The sequence below is a fragment of the Micropterus dolomieu genome, linkage group LG19 (genome assembly GCF_021292245.1).
Source record: "Micropterus dolomieu isolate WLL.071019.BEF.003 ecotype Adirondacks linkage group LG19, ASM2129224v1, whole genome shotgun sequence".
Classification (NCBI taxonomy): domain Eukaryota; kingdom Metazoa; phylum Chordata; class Actinopteri; order Centrarchiformes; family Centrarchidae; genus Micropterus; species Micropterus dolomieu.
Genome location: NC_060168.1, coordinates 19,604,792 through 19,621,206, shown reverse-complemented (window position 1 = coordinate 19,621,206; position 16,415 = coordinate 19,604,792). Strand labels below are relative to the sequence as shown.

Genomic DNA, 16,415 nt, shown 5'->3' with positions numbered 1-16,415 from the left:
TATCTGACTTTTTAAAGCCTAAAGAGGTGATTCATTGGAGAGAGAAAAAGAAATAGATCTCATAGATGTGTATAATAAAATGTCTTATGCATCCAAGACTTAAGATAGTTAAAATATAAATCATCTTGCCGTCATATATCAAGTCATTTAAACATCCCAATGGTAGACACCATGTATCACTCTTGCTTGTATCCTGATCTAAACTACACACAACCACAACAAGCATTGACACAGTCAAAGTCAAATTCCTCTAAATTGTCTCTGACACAGTACCTCTTTCCATCATAAGTCCACAAGTGGCTGCTACATTCGGGCCTGTTTGATTGACCCTCTCCTTTGACCCAATTATTCTTGTATGGGACTTATTCAGTCCACTCTTGTCTGAGTGAATGGGACGTTTGTTCTTTATCTGAAATCTTGGAATTGAATTGATTCAAATCAGGTTGTTTGTCCTCTCCGATTGCAGGAATCACGACTTTCATATCAATTAGATGCATTAGGAGTCCTTTCTGTGTTTGTGTTCTGTCCTACTAACCCCATTGCTTAAAGATAATCAGATAAAAGCTCATGCTGTGAGCGTGACATACATTATATGTACAATATAACTTCTTTGCTTTATTGAGAGACTATTTGAGGAAGTGTTTTACTCTCTTCAGTGGAAGATTTAGTTTTGTGAAAGTGGAAATGAAAACAGATCAGGAAAAATAAGTTCACAAAACGTATGTTTGTAAAGAGATTATTTATTTCTGCTAATTATAGTCAGTAGGTTCTACAACAAGTCCACTGATATTTACTTTTTTTCCATTTTATACCATCAGTTCAAATTTAGATCTAATTTTTGGCCAGTCTAACACTGATAAATTTATTTGTAATGTAAATTAATATGCAGTTCGATATCCACTTATAAGGGAGACAAATCTAATGTTTGTCTAAAGTAAGGAGGTACAAGACTGCATGAAGGCAGATACATTTTAACTACATTAAGGAAAGGCTGCCTTGACATGATACGTTGAGCTTTAATGCAACTAGCATAATATATCAAATAGTGCAAGTATGAGTAAAAATAAAGCTGACAGAGAAGCTCTTGTGGGGAAAACAAGTGACAGTAAATGTGTTATCAATCTCTATTAGATTAACATGCTGTTTCTACAAACATCATGTAAATCATACTGGAGTGGCAGGCAGAACCAGTTCAAATCAGTTAACTACAGTTTAATGGATTCAGGGGAAAACATGAAAAGGTGGTGACTTTGTCTAGAATATCTGCAGCAACAACACGTTCTCACTCCCAACTGGTCCAATACAGCCGCTTGGTGAGTGGCTCAGTCAGGGACTAAGCCTTGTTCTAGACGATATTCTAGGGCTTTTCCTTATTGATTAATCGTATAATCTACAAACTGTCAGAAAATGCTAAAAAAAGGCGATCATAAAATTCCTGAAAGTCAAGGTGACGTCTTCAAACTAAGCCTTTCAGCAAGGGGGCAGGTCAAAACCAAAAGATACTCTATCTTACTGTCACATAAGACAAAGAAAAAAAAAGGAAATCTTCACATCTATGTGAAACCAAAAGCCGGAACAAGAGAGTCATATTAGCTTGAAAAATAAACGATTAATTATCAAAATAGCAGCAAAAATCCTAAGTCTAGGACTATGCTTAATACTTGACTAGGAAACTGAAATTAAATAAATTACAAAAGTGTTGTGATACAAATTCCAATGCTACCAACATAGCATAATGGAATTTCAGTGAGGTATTTCTAAGTACCTCGTCTTTATTAAAATCCATGCGGTGTGTGGCATGTGGTTTGACCCCTTACTCTGCTTTTTTTGTTGTTTCTTAAACGTTACTATTTCCTTAATTAAGCTGATGTGGTAGAACAGCTGCCTGGAGCAGAACCAGAAAATAAAGCATTTAACTTACATGCTACATGTATTGCACTTCTCAGAAGTTGCTATTTTACATTTGACACAACACATTTGATTGAAGAGTAGACCTGACAAAAGTCTGTCTCAACCAGTTTTCTTATCACAGCGAATCGTCCTTTTCCAGAGAAATGCACCTAGAAACAAAGGGACTTTCCCGAGATGGAAATCTGCCAGCTTCTGGTTTATTCCTCTTGTACAATAGTGACATAAGATTTGACACTATACCTCAAGGACTTCGGGAAATGAATACCCGCAGGATCATAAACAAACACTGGTGACTTGTTCTACCAGTCACATTAACAGGTTTTTTATTAGGTCAACGCATCTGGTTGGTGAATAAACTAAAGTTGCTGCTGAAATTTTCTGCCTCTCCAGTCTCTGTAGCAGAAAGTGGACAAACATGGCCTCTGAACAGATTTTAGTGTCACAGCAGGAAATGCTGTGACACTAAAATCTGTTCAGAGGTTGAACAGCCAAACTAACCTACGTGCTGACTTTCACCCATCACTTCCTGTTAAACAAAGCCTCTTAAAGTGAAGAAACTGTAAATCAGCAGTGCAACATCAACACTCCTATATTGTAAAGTATGCACAAGTTTTGAATGGATTTTATACAAGCAACTTAAAAGCGGTCCCTCTGCACCAGCTGAACAAAACTGAAAAATGATCCGTGTCTTCAAAATCAAAAAAACATCTGACAGATTTTCATTTAATTTAACACAGTTTGTACCTCTTCCCTGCAGATTAGATGATTTACAGCCCCTCATACAGTGATCACTGAAACAGATGGTGCTTCTTTTCTGCAGAGATGCAGGGACAGATCGAGGTAGGAAAAGGTAGTCACGGCATATAAAGAGGGATTCTGCTTAAAATATTAACATCATTTACTGGAACCACAGCAAATATTTTCTCTTAAAAATGGCGCTGAGTTGAAAAGTAATGATATTCAACCTGCAAGGTCATGGTTTTAAACAGTATCTCACCCCTGTGGGAAGAACTGGTACAACTTGCCTCTCTGTGATGCAGCAGATTTCTTTAGTTTCTTTGTAAATCAGCTCCGTTAACACCAAATGTATCTGCCTTTAAAATATGTGGAAATTAGCAGAAAGGTTAGATTATTCAGATTTCATTTCATAACATACACCTTCAGTGAAATATACAGTCCTTTATTTACATTTTATTTTGGTTTCATCCAGCAAGTGTTGGGCTAAGTCCCTTGGCCTTCAGTAAAATAACAGTCTATAGTTCTGGGAATGCATAAACATAGAAAGAAACAAAAGAATTAGAGCAACACAAGAACCCAAACAGACGTCTGAAGAGAACCAACGATACCACATGCATTCACACACAAACAAAACAGTAGACTGTAAATCAATTATACATTCAAACGAACCAATACATATATTTTAAAATATTTAATCCTGTGTGTACAGTCTACTAATTGAGGGATTAATTCATAATCATCAAAATGTCCTGACAAGATAAATTATTTAGGAGCCGTTATTAGCAAAGGCTGTCACTTTCCCTTCATGCCACAAAGACTACAAGTGGTACATCTCCATAAAATGGATGCCATAACTTGTTTCGTCCAAAATCAGTTGTTCGCATTGAGCATGACTTTTCCACACGGTCTCTTTAGATTTACAAATCAGCAAGTAAATACATAAATTGACTGAGGTCAGCACACCCTAAATGCATTGGCTGGATAACAATTAAAGAATTACAAGGGAGATACAGGAAGGATGTGTCAAGAGCACAATCACCTACTTTGCACTGTGATCAAGATGGACATGGCTCTCAGGATTATCTAAGGTAAGAGCTTTAGGTCCTGACTTCCATCTGTGGTTTGACATCTACCCGGTTCTTTGTCTTTGCTGAACTGAACCAGTGCAGCCTTTGTTCCATCTGAAGGTGCAGATATGCCTTGAACTCTCTGAACTGCAGTGTATTATTTGACAAAAAAAAAAGCTAGTATGAAACCTTAAAAAAATAAATTAGAATTATTGTGCAAATAATTCAAAGCACACACAAGGATTTGAAATAACATATATATTATTCTCGCATACAAAAATAGAAAACACTCAACAGTGTCAGTTGTGTACTATACAATTACAATCTAAAGAACGAAGTATCATGATCTACTACATCATCAAACTTAGTTTAAACTAAGCAGTCCTGTAAAATTATCACTTCAAGAAAGACCGAGAGCTTTGTCTAGAAAGTTTGCAAAAAGCTTCGGCTGTCCAGGCAAGAAGGGCTGGAGAACACAGAGATCCATAGTCCTCAGAGTTTCTGTCAGGGTGCTGAAAGATTTATCAAGGGGGTTGACAGCTTGTTACTTTTGTTTTGTTAAATAACCTCACATTAATAAAAATGCAACAGGCTTGTGAGAAACACATACCTGCACGTGCAGTACAACAAGTGGGAGTCCATGTGTAGCTGTCTGGCCAGCTCCAGCTGGTGGTTGTCCATCAGCTTGTCATTGACTACCACCAGCAGAGGCTTGCCTGCACCGAGCACCTCCAAGCAACTTCCTGCCCCTGAGGAGAAAAACAAGCTCCGTATTCATGACTAGCAGCCAGTCTGTGTTTTTGCAACTGCTGGTTTCTATTCCTGGAGGCGAACAACACTGTGACATAGAGATTCATACATACAGCTGAAAGAAGTGTAAGTTGTTGTTTGTAGGTAGTTTTGCTCAAAATAAGTTTCATTTCAAAATTAAACCCAGAAGGAAAACAACAGCAAACATGGGACAGTGTGATATGATGTAACAAGTTTCAAGAAGTATTACATGCTTCTGAAAATATTAAGCAATAATGTGAAATGTTTATCATTTGTAGTAAACTGGGTCAAACTGCACAAACATAAATATGATCCTTTAGTACATACTAGTCTCCTCCTCCTCCTCCTCCTCCTCCTCCTCCTCCTCCTCAGGTAAGGTTAAACCTTATCAACAAACAAATACAGTTGTCCATGGCTTTCAGAATAAGCTTTACTGCATATAAGTAGGTTTACACATACAAGACATTTGCTTTGGTGTTTTGGTGCTTAATAATAAACAAACACAGTAAGGCTGAAAAATGTAAGAAAGATAAAGATGAAGAAAGAACTGCAGGACAAGTAGTCATAAATATATATAAAATTGACAATAAGATACTTTCATGTCATTATACAACCTTGTGTTGTATTATGATAAATAAACTACTCAGAGGGTTTGTGGCTGTAAATAAATAAGTAGGAATCAACCCTCCTTTAGTGAAGAAGTGCCAGAGAACTGTACAACCTCTGTGGCTCGATATAATCCCAGCAGGGACTTCCACCTCTGAACAAAATGTCTGCCGGTCCAAGTAACACAACTGTCCTCCCTTCACTGTTAATGATTGTGATGACCACTGTTGTTCAGCTTTTAAAATAACGTGACAATATTGTCTTGGTGAACTACAGAAAAACAGGATAACGCAAACCGCAGCTACGTTTACCAAACAGACAAAGGTCATTCAGAATAATCATTTAATCCCATCCCTTGTCGTCTATCAAGCTATCGGTCTCACCAGACGTCTTAACACGTCAAACCAAACATCTTGAGCGTTGACAGATCCTAAGAAGTGCAGCCTATGATGCTGCTGCCCCCACCAGCTAGCAGAAGCTTTGTGCACTGTGGAGAAAAAAGGAGCAAACATACCCCAACTACAATCTAATTTTACGTTTACGCTGTTTACGGAGTTTTGATCCAAAGACATTCAAAAGAGACAAGTCAGCTTTTTCTGTGCGAGTACAATGTTGTTGAATTTTTGCTTGAATATCCTCCTGTCTTAATAATTTGCTGTACGCCCCTTGATGTCCTTATGTTATACTGCTCTACTGTAGTAATAATCTGTTTTCTTAAATGTTTGCACACAGCTGACATACATGTATTTGCTTTGAATTCTACATAGTTATTAAAAAGGAGCTTTAAGCAACATTCACCTCCACTAAATGTCACGCTAGAGCACCAGCATCTCACACCCAAACAAACCTATACTACGGCCCACTAGACTCTATTGAGAAAAAAGCAGATCATCGTAAAACATACTTCATTCAAACTGGATAAAAACAATATAGAACTCAGCAAACCTTCTCTGTTTTTCTTTCCGTTGTTCCAACAATCACCAACTCTGGTTTGGCTGAAATAAATCCTTAATTCACCAAAATATTCTGGCTCTACACCTCAGCCACAAAACAGGCTGCAATGAATGCAACGTAATCCTTGGGGACAAATGAGCCCATCAAATTAGCTTATGTCCACTATAAGTGCAAGATGACAACATTATGGGAGTATCCCTAGAGATAAACCTTTTTTGTTAAACAGTAAGATCGATTTTATTTAACTACAATCAGCCGTTATAGCGCTCTTGTTCGCCACCAGACTCCACTGAAAAACAGCTGTTATATCGCTCTCCTCAAAGCCAACAAGAGCCTCACAGCGAGGGACTCACTTGCACGCGGTGGCCGGACGGGCTACCAAAACAAAGAGCAGAGAAGCTCGGATGACAACACACACAGAGGGGGTGTGACGTCATTCTCTGCTCAAGAGGCCATTACTTTCTTACATCTCTACATAGAGTAGTTGTTTGCTGCTATATTAATGTTCAAAATCCTTTAATGCCTAACAAAGACATTAACTGCCTGGGTGAGGCTTAATGTGAGGATTATTAATGTATTAATGTGCATTATGTTTTTAGAAAATCAAATAAAATAGACAGTAGTTTGAATTCTGGAGGAGTATCAGTTGTGATATGTGATATAATAAAAAGAAGTGTACTCAAGGTTTTTGATATTTTACCATGCGAGAAACTTCCGATCAGCGATCTGATGCGACCAGCAGGGGGCGACTCTTCTGGTTGCAAAAAGAACTCCGGTCCCATTAGAAATAAAGGCAAAATAACCCTACTTCTCAGCTGATTTATTACCTCAGTAAACTCTTTCATAATGAGTTTATGGTCTCAATAGCTTGTTTCAAGTCTACTTCAAGACAACATGATGTTCATTTAGTGAATTATGGTCCCATTTAGAGGAGAATAGACCATAAAGCAGATGCACCTATCTAAGCAAGCTAGCTAATCACATCCGGTACCGCTGGTTGCAAAAACTCAACATGGCGGCGCCCTATTGTCCAAGCTCGAGGCTTCAAAACGGCAGTCCACACACTAACGGGTGACATCATGATGACTACCGTAAAACTTTGAATAATAGCCCAGGCTTTTATTTGCTAAAATCACTGAATTGACCGTGCCTATATTTGGGACAGGCGTCCATATGGGACAGGCCTTTAATTCCTTTTGCACAAAACTGAAACTACTATGAAACAGAATAATAGTTGTATAAAAATGATCAAATAAGATCAAATACACGTCATTCATTTGATCTAGCTTTGACAGACGACTTTTGCGCTTTTATTTTTAAGTAACATCACGACAACAACACGGTGCAGGATGAGAGAAGTTAGTAGACAGAGAGCGATGGACTTCACATGACAGGATTCACAACTTGGATTAATTTTTATGAAAAGCTGTTTTGATTCTTTTGATGGGTGGACCCTTACAGACTAAAGGAATATAAATAATCAAGGAACGACACATTCGGGCTTAATGAGCGGACTTAACGAGCACTTCAAAGGTAACGGCAGTCATCACTTTTTTTCCCTTTCCTCTCTTGTACCAGGCAGGTTACACCGGTAAATCTATAAGAATTAGACTTTGGGGCTTGTTGTTTCCCATAATGAACTGAGCTATTGAATTGTGGAGAATCTAACCAATCTAACGATGTGTAGCATGTTCATATGGACATTTTGACCATACATTTAAACATTAATATTTGTATTAATGATCTAAGCAGCTTAGAAGCAGCTAAAGCAGGCAACCCTGCAGGGTTTAAGAGGTTTTATACATCCAAAGAACTTCTATAAAAACTAGACCAGGCGTTAAATTGAGGCAGGCGTTATTTGTCAAAATGTGTTCCCACACCATGGGATAGGAGGCTATTTGGGACTCTGCTATTAATTGAAGTTTTACGGTATGTCCACTTCTTATATACAATCTATGTATTTTACTCACCTGCATGGCTGATAACGAGGTCCGCCTGCGCGATGTCTTCTGCTATAGAGCTTTTGAATCGAAAAGCCTCCAGTCTGACGTGTGGACAGCTGTCAGCAGCAGGCAGAAGAGATCCTCTTCCAACTTGAAGAACCAAACGCTCATATCCACGAGCCTTTAAAGCCTGTGGGTAGAAAATAATAATACATCATTATAAAACTGGTGGTATGTTGACCAAAGTAATTTCACACAAAACATTAAAAACCTCTGTGAAGACTAGAAGTATTCCCCCCTAATCATGAGAAAGAGCAGGTCTGAGTCACCTGCGCCGACTCTCTAGATAGTCTCTCATAGTTTTTCTTTTTTTCCCCCACACAGATCATCAACACTTAGAGCCGAGTGGCAATTTTAAGTGTATTATGTGCATAGGTGCATATTGTAAAGTTGAAACCTCTCAACATACAGTTTTCATAATATTTAAAAAGCTACAGTTGAAAATATGATTTTATTCAACACTACACCGTGTTCCAGCGCTTTATGGAAGATGTATGATGTTTACATTGAGTGACCTATTCAGACCAAAGACTTGTTTTTCAGGCTGCATTATTCCATCAAATTCGGCATCTTTGGATAATTTGGGAGCTCCACAAGAATTTAAAATAAAGATCTCAGAGTTTGAACAATGTTTGGCTTGTACAGCACGAGTTTGTAATTACTGACCAATCTCAACGGCTTGTTAGGGTGATATAAGTAAGTATATAATAAGGAATTAACACAATATAAACATTTTGTTCAAACAGAAGAAGATACAAGATGTGTGCTAACAGGTGTCGATTAAATGGGAACTCTGGAACAATGACGTCAATGAAACATTTGAAAGAAAATTACAACTAGTTTAGCATGCATAGAGACAGCGCTCTCTTTAGCTGATAGCTATTGTTTTAACTCGCCAGGATTAGTGTTATGGTCTGTTGTCCATGAGGACAAAACACTGCTGCTAGGACCTTGATCAGAACCAGTGGGGAGACCACAATACAAAACCCTTGCACAGGATGTGTGTCTCTTTAAGATTCTAATTTTAGTCTTTAAATGTCTCCATGACCTTGTCCCTGTTCAACTCAGCAATGTGATCATTAGATATGTTCCAGCCAGATCCCTTAGATCGTTGTAACTTACTACACATCCCTACTAGTCAGTCCAAGTTCAGGTTTCAGGTTCAACGGCCCTGAACTGTGAAATACCTCCCAGACTATCTCAAGGTGGTTGATAACCTTGTGTTTCTTAAAGGAAATCTTAAATCATATTTGTTTAGTCTGGCTTATAATTAACATGTGTTTTTAAGTATTTGATTAAATCCTTTCCTTTACTATTATAATATTATTTTATTTCTGTATTGATTTCATATCATTGTTTAATAGTAGTCTGGTTTAATACTGTAAAGCACATATTTTGAAAAAGTGGTAGCATGTGACAGCAAACATTTTGACTTATCAACCTGTTGTAAGTAATATCATGATCATTGGCCAAATTACATTCAACAGTTCCTGTTATTAATGTTATAAAATAACACCTATTAATTTGATAGCTTTTCTAGGGTCAACGCCTATACTCAAATTCCAGTTAGCAGTATACAGAGTGGTGGAAAGTAACTAAGTACATTACATTTACCTGACGGTTTTATCGAAAGTGACTCATATGTGCTATGTCAAGAGGTCGCACGCCTGAAGCTTGGGGTTAAGTGTCTTGCTCAGGGACACAGTGGGAATCGAACCCTGGTCTCCCACATGGAAGGCACATGTCTTAAAAATAAATAATAATAAATACATTTTCCATCACTGAGTGTACATAATACATCGTAGCAGTATTATTGGTATTTTGTAGTATGGAAAAGGAAACTAGCAGCACATGTAACGATAGGTAAGGTGTGTCGGTTAGCGTCTTACTCACCTGAACTGTCTCTGGACACGTGATGCTTTCAATGAGGTCATCAAAGCTTGTGGTGCCGACGGTCACAAACACTGTCTTCATGACTGCTGGAGTAAAACTGTCCTTTTTACAGGTTTATAAGTATTTCTAAACATTTTTCAGACTCCTTTCACGTCTTCATCTACAGCCACAGACCTGACAGCCACTTCCGCTTCCAACCGGTGACGTCGCAGCGCTGTGACAAACGTCACGCTGCCACCTAGAGGCCCGGAGCTGAAAGGCGCAGTCACGTGTCTCACTCTGCGGCGTGGAAAAATACCAGTCTATAACCTGTTGAAATCAGAGACTGTATAAGAAGCTTCCCGCTTGGTTGAAATGTATCGATCCACTGAACGTGTTAATATATTTTATCAAAATATAGCCTAATGGTAAAGTAAAATATATCCTTATTATCCATTTTCTATTTATGCTTCTTGCCTTGAGGTGCTTGCTTTGTCTTTCTTTGTAATTTCTTCTTTCGGGAGATGTAATATGTTGACACTTTTTACAGATTCGCTCCTCATTCCAAACAAACAACTGGTGACTAGATCTCACTGAAAAATACATCAGTAATACATATAGAGAGAGACACTGTATGTTGTTTGTCACTGTTGCTTTTTATATAAGTTTATAGATTTTTTTCACCTACTTGCACAGTATGTACATAGTAGCTCTATGTGTAGTTTTTTTCGGCTCGGCTGCCCTTGTTTTTAGCTGTACATGCGTTTCTATCTTCCTGTAAATTCTGTGTGTAATTACATTACAAGTCAGTTTTAAGTTGCTCTTAAACAGTATGCCATCGGCCGCTCCTCTTGTTGTTGCCTTCCCCAGTTCCCACCATACTTACATGAAAAGTATACCAACGCAGTTAGTTTATATCTGTAACAGGATGAAGTACTGAATTTATGCAGCATTATATTGAAAGTATGACTAAGTAAGACAGTGGCTGGGGGTAAGGTTGGATTAGCCATCGGGTAAAGGTTCACTGTGTCATTACTTTGTGATTTCTGCAGTCTTAAGGCCCTTTGAATTCTAGTTTAAAGGTCATTACTATTTAAGGTGATATTGTGCTCATGTGGTCGATATTCCTAGATGAATTTGTGTTTAATCAAAGGACCACACTAACTGACACAAATCAGACCCGGAGCCAGAAAGTATTCCAGCAAAGGAGAACTGGTTGGTATCCAGAGCTCCTGGAAAAGAATAATTGTGCACAACGTGACCGGACTGTTGGTTATTGAGGATGTGAACCGGCCCAGGGTTCAGTTAACCACAAATCTTTTTCCTCACAGATCAATTTCCTGGGCTAATATGTCACCCCAGCATCTCATATCGTGTATGTAGTTTTTAGTTACTTTACATGAAACTTTGAAACACAAAACCTACAATGAGCTTATAAAATGCAATGAATTGCTCTCAGTTAACCTACCCAACAGTGTTCATGTTAAAATTAGCAAACATTCTGCTTACACATGATCACTAAATAATATAAAATCCCTAATAATATATAATGGGTGACAGAAGTCGTTCTGCAGCATAATGAACACTCTTACAACACTTCCACTTCTGATACTACAACTGATAATAGGTTACTCCTTTTATTTAAAGTAAAATATTGAACGCAGGATCTGTTTGTACTTTTACATGAAAAAAGTGATACTTATAAAAAGTATCACGTTTTTCATTAAGTAAAGGATCCGAATACTTCTTCCATCACCGCACGGTTATATGTAACAATGGTGTCTTGTCAACCAAATTCAAGTCAACCTTCTTTAACCTGCAAATCACCAAAACCTTGCTAATATGTGGAGGACCACAAGTGTGAAACAGTTAGGAAGCATTCATTAACTGATCTAACTGGATAATAAAACAGGAATTAATAAAATGTCTTACAACTGAATTAATCAATCCCAAAATAAACACACCAAATTTCTACAGTTGAAGGTTTATATACACTTAAGCTGAAGTCATTAAAACTCATTTTAACCACTCCACAGATTTCATCCGGGCAAACTATCGTTTGGGCAAGTCTATTAGGACATCTACTTTGTGCGTGACAAGAGTCATTATCCCAATAACTGTTCAGAGTATTTCACTTATAGTTCACTATATCATACTTTCAGTGGGTCAGAGGTTTACATACACTAAGCTGACTGTACATTTAAACAGCTTAGGAAATTCCAGAAAATCATGTCACAGCTTTATAAGCTTCTTATAGGTTAATTGGCATCCTTTGAGTTAATTGGAGGGGAGATCAACATAATTTGGTGCGCGAATAAATCCCAGAACAGCGAAGGAAATTGTGAAGATGCTGGAGGAAACAGATACAACAGTATGTATATCCACAATAAAACATAAATTAAAAAGCCGCTTGGCAAGGGAGAAGCCACTGCTCCAAAACCGCCATAAAAAAGCCAGACTACGGCTTGCAACTGCACATGGGGACAAAGGTCTTGCTTTCTGGAGAATTATCCTCTGGTCTGATCAAACAAAAACAGAACTGTTTGGCAATCATCATTATGTATGGAGGAAAAAAAAAAAAAAGTCAGGCTTGTAAGCCAAAGAACACCATCCTGAACGTGAAAAGCGGAGGTGTCGACATCATGTTGTGTGGTGCTTTGCTGCAGAAGGGATTGGTGCACTTCACAACATAGATGGAAAATGATGTGGATATTCTGAAGCAACATCTTAAGACATCAGCCAGGAAGTTAAAGCTTGGTCGCAAATAGGTCTTCCAAATGGACTATGACCCCAAGCATTCTTAAGGCTTAAAGACAAAAAAAGTCAAGGTAGTGGAGTGGCCGTCAAAAAGACCTGACTTTAATACTACTGAATTTTTGTGCGCCAAACTGAAAAACTGTGCACGAGGCCTACAAACCTGACTCAGTTACACCAGCTCTGTCAGGAGGAATGGACCAAATTTGCAGCAACTTATTGTGAGAAGTTTGTGCTACCTGAAACATTTGACCCAAGTTACCAAGTGACCCAACTATTTAAAGCAATACAACCAAATACTAAGTATATGTAAACACCTGACTCATTAGGAATGTGATGAGAGAAATAAGTTGAAATAAATCATTCTCTCTTCTACTATTATTCTGACATTTCACATTCTTAAAAAAAAATAAAAATAGTAGGTGATCCTAAACCTAAGACAGGGGATGTTTACTAGGATTAAACGTGAGTTTAAATATATTTGGCTACGGTGTATGTAAACTTCTTACTTCAACAGTATGTAATTTGGTGTATTTATATACTACACATTGTGATGACCAGGGAAGAATTACCCCAAGCTACAATCTAAACAAATTCCTTAATTTCTTAGTTATAATCATGTTTTTGTGTAAGATGAATTTGTTTTACTGCAGCTTGGTACTGTACACCACAGGCAGCAGACAGCCCAGTGGCATGTTTTTGTTTGAAGATGCCTACAACTCTCTTGTGGTGTAGACGGAGGAAAAAACCAGCAGGAACCAGGACAAGACATTCAAAAAATGAGCTTATTTTCCCTCAAGGAGCTCGGAGGAGCTGCTGTGACCCCGCTGATTCAGAGACGTCAGCACCCCCTTCACACAGCACCTGCTGCCAGCTCAGTGAAGGATGCACAGGCTCAGCGAGCACCCAGCAGCTCCACCTGACAACCGCAGAGCGAGAGGAAGAAGAGCCAGCGTTGTGCTCCGTGGGATGTGAAAACTACAGCAGTACCAAGTGTGACAAATGCAAGAATAAAAACACGACTGTACTCTGCCAGTCTGGTGCAGGAAAACACACACGCATGCGCACGCGGTAGTGGAAAGTGTAGCTTGTTTCTGAGAGTTGGTATTTTTAGACAATGTGGCTTCAGAAAAAGATTTAACTCCTTGTTTCCTCTTCGTCAGACCAGAAATGTCACATATTATGAGGGGTCACACTAGTCCACATATGGCAGACTTACTTTAAAATAAATTATATTCAAACAAAACAGAAAGCTGAAGTGTGGGCTGGAGAACGCAAACCGTTTTAAAGATTTTAGTAAAAAGCAGGCTGTTTAAAACAATACAACATGACCACACTGAAAGAGTTACTGGTCGCTGTACTTGATCACTTCATATTGTGATTTTTATGTAAGTTAAAGCTTTGGCGCGTTCGTGTCACTCAAGAGGAAAACACTGTGCCGGGAAAGAGAGAGTGGATTTCTCACTAAAAGACAAATACATTGACAGATTGTCTTGATTTGTGCAACTCTGACTGCTGAAGCCTCATAACTTTATAATATTAACACAGAAAGAGGACTGTGGATTTTGTCCCCCATCACTTAAACTGCAATTATGAAGGGATCTCCTTGAGGCCAACATGGACAAGAGGATCAATTACATCAACAAACACTCATCCTACACATGGGCGTGAGTCTTCTGTTGAAAGAAGCAAACAGGTGCCCCAAAAGGAAAAGAAAACAGCTGCTTATTTACACATTCAGAAGTTACAGAGCAACATTAATATTTATTTGGAGTCATGTTTCTGGCCAAATGATGAATCTAATACCAATATTTACTCTTTGTTAGCGCTGTTTTGTCTTTACCAACTCCTGAGTGAAATATGTCTCTTCAGCTGCTAAATGCTCCACCATGTTAAGCTGTTGGTCACTAACTGTGTCCAGCTGGTGCTGAGCAGGTAGTGCACAGTGGAGTTTTAGAGCAGAGTGAACCAAAACCGTAAAGAACAATGAGGTAAAACTCACTATAAAAGCTCCATAAAGCAGAGGGCAGCTGTTGATCCAGGTGATAATTTTCTGTACGCTCATCACTACGATACATTGTTATTATAAAAATATCCTCACAGCGTTAAATATATCAATGATAGCTGCTTTAACTCAAAGGTTTACATCTTTCATATTAGCATGACCAAGTTAGGCTAAGTGCCAGCAGGCCAATTTCATTTAAATTACAAAATGATCACCAAAGTCTCTGTTTCTATAGAGCAGCGGTTGTCAAAGTAGGGTGGGCCTCGCTGGGATGGCATGGAGCCACTGTAGGGGGGAGTGGATGTTGAGCAATCCTAAAATTGCATGAATATGATTCATGCAGTAACATTTGCTAAATTGTTTACTCTGATGCTAGCAAGGATATGTTGCTAACCTACTTTCATTTTCTGAATTATTCATGATTAATAAAAAGTTCACTTTTGCGGGAGTGGGGGGGCATGAACTTCAGTTTCTGAAAGGGGGCGTGACAGAAAAAGTTTGAGAACCACTGCTACAGAGGAATGATTCCCAAACTGGAGCGAACAGAGACATTGCACATGATCAGTGGGAAAACTTAATCTTGGCTTCCTTCACTACTCTTTTCTGCGAATTGATCTGATCGAGGTCAGCAGGAGGAAAACTAACACTGGTCACACAGAACCGGTTGTGTATCATTCAAAGATAATACTGCAACAGAGCCCCATGACAAAGGCAGAAAGGCCAGCAAGTTTATTACCAAATAACGACAGCTGTTTATCTTTGAGGAAAAGAAAGAAACATGAGACCAAGGTGAGACAGAAATTATTTAAGGCTCTGTTAAATCCTCAACTTCAAAAAACAATGTACCATTTATCCTGAAAAGTCACAAAAAGCGAAAAACTAGTATAAAATCAAAAGTTTAAAACTGGCTACCCATGTCATTAGTTTTTAATAAATAGGTTACTATAAGAAAAAGAAAAATACAAAGTTAAATCTGATTAACTGTGCCAGAACTTTTATCAAACCACATCGTAGCGGGAGTTATTTGATGACAAGAAATCAGCGTCTCCTGAATGTTAAGCAACACACGTCATGTAGTCAAACACAAATATGCACTGTGAGCTTCCTTTGGTCGTTCCAAAATCATTCTCCCACAGAGACTCCTCGAGAAAACTGAAAATGGAAGACCTGCGTCCAAGCGATACATGCCTTAGAGATTTTGACAGGATTCAGGCTAAAAACAGTAAAATGGCTCTTCCTTATCACCTCAAGTTGATTTAGTAGAACATTTTCAATTTCGAGCATGCATTCTGTCAGGTGAGTTTAGCTGCTTCAGGCTACTGCGGTGATAAAAAGATAAATGCTTGAAGCACAGGGCAGCAGAGCGGATTGGTGGATCAAGTGACTTGATGTAAATGTTACAGGTTTAACACACAAAGTCGCACATCCTGTCCAAGTTTCCTCAAGCTAAAAAAAAAGTCACAGTAAACACTGCTGTAGTTTGTGTCAGTTCAAAATAAAGCGAGCAGTATACCTGGGCAGCAAACTGGTCAATGTATGCATGCTTAAAAGTCAAAATGTTTCAATATTATGAAATACTTTGTCAAATTCCAAACTTGAGAGACATAATACAAGTAATAATAAAAGTATATAATAGTGATTAAAGCAGCTTTAAAAAGACGCTGTAACCTCACAAACACTCCTGCTTATTATTTCACGTCCGACAAAAAAAAAAAAAGGGGGGGGGGGGGGACG

At 38.3% G+C, this 16,415-nt stretch overlaps 1 protein-coding gene across 5 annotated transcripts; it reads right to left on the bottom strand.

Annotated features, from left to right (window-relative positions):
* Positions 1-2,614: 2,614 nt before the first annotated feature.
* zgc:92907 (uncharacterized protein LOC436733 homolog) lies at positions 2,615-10,173 on the bottom strand. Of its 5 annotated transcripts, XR_006822026.1 has the most exons (6): positions 9,944-10,173; positions 8,018-8,180; positions 4,327-4,465; positions 3,693-3,863; positions 3,100-3,172; positions 2,615-3,005 (listed from the first exon to the last, which is right to left on the bottom strand). XR_006822026.1 is itself a non-coding variant. In XM_046031567.1 (4 exons), the coding sequence occupies exons 1-4, from the start codon at positions 10,022-10,024 to the stop codon at positions 3,779-3,781; spliced, it is 468 nt and encodes a 155-aa protein (XP_045887523.1). In that variant the 5' UTR covers positions 10,025-10,173; the 3' UTR covers positions 3,076-3,778. The 5 variants fall into 5 exon arrangements, 2 of the variants coding, with proteins under 2 accessions (XP_045887523.1, XP_045887522.1); XR_006822027.1 differs by lacking the exon at positions 3,100-3,172; XR_006822025.1 differs by lacking the exon at positions 2,615-3,005 and having other exon boundaries at positions 3,076-3,172.
* Positions 10,174-16,415: the final 6,242 nt, after the last annotated feature.